The sequence below is a fragment of the Dermacentor variabilis genome, chromosome 5, assembly GCF_050947875.1.
Source record: "Dermacentor variabilis isolate Ectoservices chromosome 5, ASM5094787v1, whole genome shotgun sequence".
Lineage (NCBI taxonomy): Eukaryota > Metazoa > Arthropoda > Arachnida > Ixodida > Ixodidae > Dermacentor > Dermacentor variabilis.
The window spans coordinates 28,109,493-28,118,539 of record NC_134572.1 but is presented as its reverse complement, the minus strand read 5'-3'; the positions used below and the strand labels follow the sequence as shown (position 1 = coordinate 28,118,539).

Here is a 9,047-nt window from a genome sequence, read left to right as displayed (position 1 = left end):
CGCCGAAAAGGCACTACTGGCATATACTACTGGGAACCAAACGTCTCAGAAAATCTCGATTCTTGCTTCGGTATCTCGACGCAGGAGGTCACGTGTTTGGCGACCATTGAGCAAATGAATGGGCTTCACGGAACATTCGCTTGTCAAGGCTGGCTGCGTGACGTAATGCTCCCTCCTAATTTTTTCCTTCCTCCATGGTTGTGAATGTGAGCCCATCGAGCACGGCGACGATGTTTCCCTCGTCCGCCAAGCGCTTCAAGCCATTAGGGCTCTACCAGCTCGAAGCGCGTCGGCGTCTCGTGCTGCAACAATTTGCGCAATGCTTCGTATTTCGTAGATTATGTGGTTGAGTCTGTCGTTATCTTTAAAGCGTGTGCGGCCAGCTTACTTTCAAGGTTCCTTGCGGCACTTCTTGAGCACGGGAAAAAAATACCAGCGCAATCGCTGGGTGATAACGCCATGAATGCCAAGCGAAATTTCAGGCTGGATGGAAACGATTGCTGAGAGACTTATGCAGTGGAAACACAGCACATCTTTTCTTACGCTGGCTGCCTCCAGTACAAACTTCTTGGTACAAATAGTGGTAGCCAACACATATCAACGATTCTACGTTTTTCTTCGACGGAACACGTGACTTTCTTTGCAACCTTCTGAAATTTCGTTTATAAAGTTTTATGCAACATCAGAGCCTTATGATTAGATTAGCAGGGTTCCTTTACTAGCCACCACTGATATATGCCGGCTCACGAACACCACAAGCCACAAACAAGGAGTGAATCACTGGAGAAGAACGGCTTGAACATTAAAATTATCCAGCGTTGTCGGGTTGTAGCTGAATTGTTTCCTAGACTTCAGGACACACTGATGCGTCAGACTGCGCTTTTGCCATTAACTTGCGCATGGGAGTCAACATCGCCTTCGTAAGTAGAGAGCCGCAGCTTGCTGCTACAGACTACGTAACAAGCAGGAAGACCGCAAAAGTTACGCAACGCAATATTTTGGTCTTCGTAACTTCGCTTCTAAAAACGCTTTGGAGAAGTTAACGTGTGAGGAGATTCGTGTCGCAGTTATATTTTATAACAAATACACATGGAACGTTTTGTAAACAATGTGTAGGCTCTTTTAAAAAGCCTCATTCACGTCAAAACATGTAACGGCGAGAGACACTGTGGCGGAACACATATTTCGGCAGCCTAATAAATAACGCTTTATAAATAACTTAATTGATTGAGTAATGCGGTTTAACGTCACGAAACAACACTGGGTTTATAATAACAAATGACGTAGGCAAGGCTCCGGTTTAATTTTTACAACCTGTGATTCTTCAACATGCACTTTAATAAACAAACGTGTTTTTTGGTTTTGTTTAGCATTTTTCTTTCATCGAAATGCCACAGTCGGCACCCGAACTTGCGTCCTCGTGCTCCTTAGCAGAACATCAAAGCTATGGAGACGTGGAGGGTGCTTCGCACTACGCGCAAGAACGCACCATAAATAAAGTAGTGCTCCTGCTGAATTGGCATTTACTGTTTGTAGAGAAGCCAGTGACATAACAGCGTACAAAATTTTCAGTTTAGGCGATAAGTCAAACCAGAAAATAGCAGTGTTAATGTTACAGTGCAAAATGTGGTGTCATTCTATACTACAACTACATTGCAAACTATAGCACGTGACATCATCCTAAGTAGCAGCTCGGGTCATCGGCGACTTGCTGAAAATTCCAGCTCTCCAGTCCATCGTATGGATGAGTCAGGAACAACTACTCTAAAAATGTACCCCTCAGCAACACACAAAAAGGATTGCGATGGCCATAGACTTTCGTGCAGGTACTTCGACTTGAACGGAGAAATACGGCGTGTGTACACTTGTGCACGCGGGAGCTCGGGGGCAATCATCGAGGCAACCTACATCATGGCGGCGGAAATCTCGGAAGCAAGCTAGTTTGTAAACGAAAATCGATTTATTTCTTTCCCATATAAGAAGAGTGGGGTAAATACCACAGTCTGCAAGCTTAAAAAGTGTAGTACGCCTTAAGTGTAGTTTGAGTACGCCTAAATCTGCATACTATAACGCTCTTGTGCATTTTTTTTTTCGGGTTTAATTTCAGTCCCAAAATCAGTTTCATATTATCTATGGTAGAATAAATATGGCCTGTTAAAACCATTTTGCAGTCTAGGAACGTAACATTGTAACGTAACCCGTTAATTTATTTAATATTTTCTTTTTTTGATAATGTAATGCGGTAGTGGTGTATTAGAACTTTGCATGTGTAGGTTAGAAGCTAACTCATGTGAAGTGGGAAGTGGCGAATAACCATTAGCATAGATTATTTGCTGTAAGGCGTGCACAAGATTATTTCTAATATAATGAGTAGCTTTGAGAATGATCCTCTTCCGTGTGTGGGGCGCCTTCTCTAATCTTCCTCACTGACCTGACAATCACGCGATCTTGAGCCATGGATGACTGAGCCCAACAAATCGACGAGGCGCGCTGTCCACTGTTAAATTGGTCCCCTTGTACTTTAAGATATAAACAAATAAAAAATGACATCAATATTTCTATGTTACCTATAGGTGACCTGATAGAAGGATTTTGTAGAGCAGAGGAAAATTGGACAGAATATTTTTTGCCAAATGGGAGAAGACGACAAGAGAGAGCGCTGCTTTCTCGGTTGGCCCTTGGGTATCTTTAACACTTAACTTTACCAACCCTCCGCTTTTCTTTTCATTGAACATTGTTTATTGTTTTCTATCTGTCTCAGTAGCATGGTGGCTTAGGCACGGTGCCATTGTGGCGAATTCCGATCCATTTCGCCCAACAGCGAGCAATCATGGCGGAGGTATCGGGATTTAGAAATTTTTGTTCTGTCAGCGCTCCTACGCCTGCGTTCTTGGTGACGTCAAGCATGCAGAATGAACGACACGGTCAAATTCACTGGGAAATAGGTCGTTATAAGTGCCAGCTATGCTTAAAAATTAATATTCTATACCAAAGCTTCCGTTTTGCATTCTTCACGCTTGTCTTTCCTAAAGGAGCCCCAAGAAATTTGAGGACGTAATAGAAAACTTTGTATTTTAGATGTATTTTTTCACTTACACACAGTTGAGTTCCTTGTTGCTATTAAGACAAATTTGTATTTACAGTCTGGATTTCGTCCTTAGGCTGTGTGATAGGGGAAAAATAATAGATATAGGTAAATTACTCAAAGGACGTGCGACTCAAAATCTTAGTGAAAATTGCGAATATCGAACTATGAGAGTTTTTATATGTAAAAAATACGTGGTTGGGAGCCAGTCAATTTCATGCACTTGATGAATATGCTCCACTGATTCAACGAAAAGCCGGAAACGAGTTCTAGTTGTTCAGTAACTGTATTTACAGTTCCATTTTTTTCTAATCAGTATATTGCTAGAGCTTTCACTATATGAATACCGATGTATCAACTACTTGACTATGCTTTATAATACCTGAACGACCTTGCGCTTGGCTTTAGGATCCGCTTATTACTAGGCACCCGTTCACAAGCGCAGTAAGCTGTCAGCAAATCAGTGGTCCTTACAAATGAGACGGAGTTAGTGTGTGTCCTTCTCTCAGCCCTCCTCTTACACTGAACAAACATGACTGACTTCCCGTATATATATATATATACTACATTATTATTAGGTTCTAAAATTTCTAAATGATTGAACGATTAGCGCAGGGAATCGGGTGCAGAACCACGATGCGCTCTGGCAGTGGGAGTTAAGTTGCAAGGTGATGTGCGGGTGCATATGTAACGCTTGTAGCACGAAAGACATGAATCCATCTTCGGAAATTACGCAAATAACTCCCCAAAACAAAGTTTCTGTATTTTTATTTTTTTAACAATGTTCGCTGCTGTTTTGGCGCTACCAGCAAGTAGCCTTAGTGGGACTGTGCCAATTTTATTGCTGCTCTCTTTCTTTCTCTTGTCGCCACTGCCTAAACTCTCTTTAAAGGTAATTGAATAAGTATTGAAAGTCATTAGTAAATTTGATGGCTGCTTTTGGACAGCCTAATAAACACTTCTACATTTTCCTGTGAGAAATATTCCTTTTGTCTTCCCCAAAAGATGCCATGGAATGCCATCTTTTTCTTGCTTTTCATGCTCGCATTCATTGAAAGCTGCAACTCACAACGTGACGACAGTTACTGGGGAGTTCACAATGTCGTTCAAGTTTAGACTAATATTCAGGTCACGTGAAGGGGTGCACTACAGTGGAGCTGCTTAGCATAGTCATTCACTAAGGTGCTGCGTAGTCGATGTCATTTTTTCTAGTTTCTGGCGATGTTCCGATTCTGTCTACAAATATGTAGTAAAAGGAAAAAAAGAAGTTCGCTTACCTGTGACAGTGGGAACAGTACCGTCATTGAAAGGCCTAGGCAGAATCTAGAACGAAGAACTTAGTACTACGATTCATTCAACAAGAAAACTGGCCAATTACAAATAGTGAATATTGAATCTTTATTGCCAAAGCTGAAGTAACCTGCTCAAAGGTTGATTCCCAATGTCGAATTCGATGCGACGCATTGACTGCTATCATGGCATTAGGTGGTTGCCATAAGGATTTCAGTCGTCGCTCAAGAGTTCATCACTTTCCGTTGCTCGCGGAGAACTAATGTCCTGCTGGACACGTAGCCGCGCTTGACTTTCGTCGATGATTTCTTGCACGTGTCCTCTTGACGTCGAATGCTGATTATGCGAACGGCCGGCACTTGGTTGGACAGCCATGGCGGCTGTTAGCAGGCTGCCGCAGTTGCGCACTGTGACACATGGCACACCAGCCCGGGAAGTTTCAACACGTGAGCTTGTTCTTTCTCCATATTGGACAGTGTACCCACTAGTGTATACGCCACCATAGGCGCCACGACTGCCACCGGAAGCGCGACCAAAGACATGGCTATTCTCACTCTCATCGTTGGCTTCATTCCTGCTTCTGTCTCCACCGCTGCTGCTTCCTACACTACTTCCACTACCGCTTCCTCCACCGCTTCCACCACCGCTTCCACCACCGTTTCCACCACCGCTTCCACCACCGCTTCCACCACCGCTTCCACCTCCATATCCTCCTCCTACGCTTCCTGCTTCACTGCCGCTTTCTGCTCTGTTTCCGCCTCGATATCCACCAGTTTCCCCGTCAGTTTCACTCACGCTTATGTCTCCTCTTCTACTGCCGTATCCGCTGCTTCTACTACTTTCACTGTCACTTCCGGCTCCATTCACAACCCTACTTCTGCTTCCATAACCACCACCGTGTCCTCCACCGTAACCACTACCGTATCCACGGCGGTATGCATTTTCACTACCAGTTTCATTGCTGCCTCTTCCCCGCCCGTAGCCATTGCCGCTCCTGATATTAGGGCCGCTTTCGCTGCCAATGACGATGCTACTATGGCCTCCATAGCTGCCACCGTAGCCGCCTCCGTAACCTCCTCCGTAACCACCTCCGTAACCACTTCCGTATCCACCTCCAGATCCGCTACCGTTGCCCCTGTCGCTGTCACTTCCGAGGCTGCTTACGACCCGTCTCTGTGCTCCATAACCACCCCCGTAGCCACCTCCATAGCCGCCTCCGTATCTGTTGCCACTTCCTGTATCATTCCTGCCTACATTGCCGTGTTCGCTGCCACGTCTTGCGTCAGTAACACTTTCTCCAGCATTCATGACCCTGGTGTGCTCTACATAACCACTACGGTAGCCACCTCCATGTCCACTTCCGTAGCCACCTCCATGTATGCTAGCACTTGCAGTTCCACTGTTGCTGCCACTGGCGTATCCACTGCCACTTGAGGTGTCAGTGCCGTTTTCTTCAGCATTCAGTACACTACTATGCCCTCCATAGCCACCTCCGTAGCCACCTCCGTAGCCACCTCCGTAGCCACCTCCATAGCCACCTCTGTAGCCACTTCTGTAGCCAGCTCCAGAACGAGTTCCATATCGGCTGGCACTGCCTGCCTCATTTTTGCGGTCATAGCCGCGGACGTATGCGCTCCCACTTCTGGAATGGCTGTCACTTCCGGCACCACTCTCTCCTGCACTCATTTCTGCATGACGGCCACCGTAGCCACCTCCATAACCACCTCCATAACCACCTCCGTAACCACCTCCATTGCCGCCTCTGTATGTGCTGGTCCTCCCACTTTCATTTGCGCTTCCTCCAACGTGACCACTCCCGCTTCTGGTATGAGTGGTGCTTGTGCCACTCGTTGCTGTTCCTTCATAACTTCCGCCGTAACTGCCTCCGTATCCCCCTCCGTAGCCTCCTCCGTATCTTGTAACACTACCTGTTTCATTACGGTTTCTACTTCCGCCTCTACGTAAATCGCTGCTTCGTTCACCACTACTCACGACCCTACTGTGGCTTTCAAGACTGCTACTGTGTCCACCTCCATAGCCGCCACCGAAGCCACCTCCATGTCTGCTGCTGCTACTAGTTTCGTTGGTGCTTCCACCTGCGCTTCCACCACCTTGTCTGTTGCTGCCTCTGATATCACTGCCACTTTCTCCACTTGTGACGACTCTACTTTGGCCTCCATAGCCACCACCATAGCCGCCTCCATAACCACCACCATAGCCACCTCCATATCCACCTCCGTAACCGCCTCCGTAACCACCACCATAACCGCCTCCGTAGCCACCACCATAACCACCTCCGTAACCACCACCGTAGCCACCTCCGTAGCTACCTCCATAGCCGCCACCATAGCCACCACTGTAGCTGCCTCCGTAAGCACCATTGTAAGCACCCGAGGCGATCCTACGAGTTATTTCAGCAGAACTAGACTCGCCGGTAACGGGGTCCTGCCCAGCCAATCCAAGGGGAAACCTTTCGTGGTTGTCTTCCGACGGCCACCATCTAAAGTGTCTTCTGGTGATGCTGCGACCTGATGCGGCTCCGCAACATAGGATGACGCATGCTAAAAACTGGAAAGAGAATGGGATTCTTTTGTACATGTACTGCTATCTGTGCTCAATACTTATCGTTATGTAGGATGTAGTTATCACTATCAGCATTGTCGCATCACTTTTTTCCTAATAATTATATCACCAGCACGCATCTCTTTCGTTCGTACGTACTTTAAGTATTCACCAAATATTTTTCAGAGCTTTAAGCGTGGCATTTGTCGATATTATTCATGGTAGCTACAGAGCGACAGACACGGACAAGAGGAATAGAAGGCGACACAATACGGCGCTGATTAACAAATGTTTATTGGAAGAAGACAACCAATATAGAACACTTGTCACATAACCAACCTCGAGCCTTCGCCGGCATGCGCAGATGCATTATATCAAAAACAACCTTTATACAGCAGATGGCGCATATTTCGACGGTGATACGCATGTCGCGACTCTATGTCACGACAAAGAAATTACTATGGCACGAGGTAATTCATTCTCGTTACCCAAGATCTAAGAAGGCAACCTCGTCATCTTGCAGGGAAATGGATGGCTGGCTGGCTAACACATAGTTAGCAAGATGATCATGGGACGGTAATGCAGAGCCATTCATGGAAGACAAAAACGTGGTGAAAACGTCATTACAATGTCTGGTCCCACTTCTCTTACTGTTTCGCTGAAAAATTTCATAATTCGAAGAAAGTTTGTATTTTTGCCCGTGTTATGAAAATATCTTCATATTTTTATAATTTGCGCAAAGCTTCTTCAAATTCCCATCTTGTTTTCGAGGACAGGCATTCAAGACTCGGAAGTTTGTATGCATGGGTACTATAGTTAAAAAAATGTTTGTGTAATTCGGTTAACGAAAAAGCAAGTGCTATTTTCTTAAATGTGTTAAACAACCTTAGGTAATTATACTGAGCCCAATAGGAAAGATTATGCGAGCATTGAAGTGGTTAGCTGCCTTCATTAAGGTTTAACCACAGAGTAAGATCACATGCTGTCTCAAGGCTATTGAAGCACAAAAAGATTTTCCGCTCAATTCATATCTTGTCATTGAGTGAGATATGCAAATGATCATCTTGATGAATTGAAATGCGCAAAGAAAATAACTGAACGGAGCGTCTGTTCCACCTAAGTAGACGAAACTGGGGCCTTCCATCACTCTGTAGCCGGCTTCTAAACCTGAAGTGGTCCCGCAGGTACGTTTTGGAATTTATAGTCGCTGCTACACATGCAAGTGAACCCAACAACGTAACAATGCACTCGAGTAATTTTCACGTTTGAATGTGCGCTGGTATTACGTGAAAGAGGTAAAACTAAAGAAATAAAAACAAAGAACGTTGACACACTTTTTCTCGAATTATCATAAAAAATTTTAGTCAGCGAAGCTTCGAAGCATTTTCAATATTGGGGATGAAGTTCTTGCTTTAGGCGGACTCTCATTTATAATGATTCGAGCAAATTTTCACGAATGGCAAATATCACGCTCTGCACTCACCGCTGACTTCATTTTTGCGCAGCGCTTGCTCGCCGTGGCCTCCGACACTGAATGAAATTGGAGGCTCCGCGCTCGTCAAGCGCAGTGCGGCATAATACTTTCACTCGCAGGGGAAATTTCCTCTCGCGCCCATCAGTGCAGTATTTCTCTCAGCAGCACCGCCTTACACTGTCGGAAGACCCCGCAACGCAAGACTCCTTAGCACGCCCGCCTAGTTGGCAATCTCTGCACGGTGGTCTCAGCTGTCGTATCAGGTTCGGGTTTTCGCGTGCTGTTGCGAAATGTCCCACAACGTCTGGCACCTCATTTCTGAGGAACCCCCTGGAAAGCTCACGTTTCGTCTGTTGACCAGACAGCGGCAGATTACGATGGTGATGGTTTCGCATTTCTCGACCGATACCTGCTGCAAGATAAATGGTTGTTGTAAGTGTGCTTGGACCCGTTAATGCAGTTAAAATGTAAGCCAGCCGTCACGGTGGCGTAGCGGCTAAGGCGTTGCGCTACTAAGCCGAGGGCGCGCGATTGAATCCTGGCCACGGCGGCCGCATTTGAATGGGCGTGAAACGCAAAAACGCCCGTGTACCACGCATTGGGTGCAGGTTGAAGAACCCCAGGTGGTCAACATTA

The 9,047-nt window shown here is 45.9% G+C and overlaps 1 protein-coding gene across 1 annotated transcript; it reads right to left on the bottom strand.

The window, feature by feature from the left end:
- Positions 1-4,459: 4,459 nt before the first annotated feature.
- Positions 4,460-8,632, bottom strand: LOC142582381 (uncharacterized). The gene is made up of 2 exons (XM_075692033.1): positions 8,421-8,632; positions 4,460-6,943 (listed from the first exon to the last, which is right to left on the bottom strand). Exons 1-2 carry the CDS (start codon positions 8,430-8,432, stop codon positions 4,589-4,591), a joined length of 2,367 nt encoding a protein of 788 aa, XP_075548148.1. The 5' UTR covers positions 8,433-8,632; the 3' UTR covers positions 4,460-4,588.
- Between the last annotated feature and the right edge of the window lie 415 nt (positions 8,633-9,047).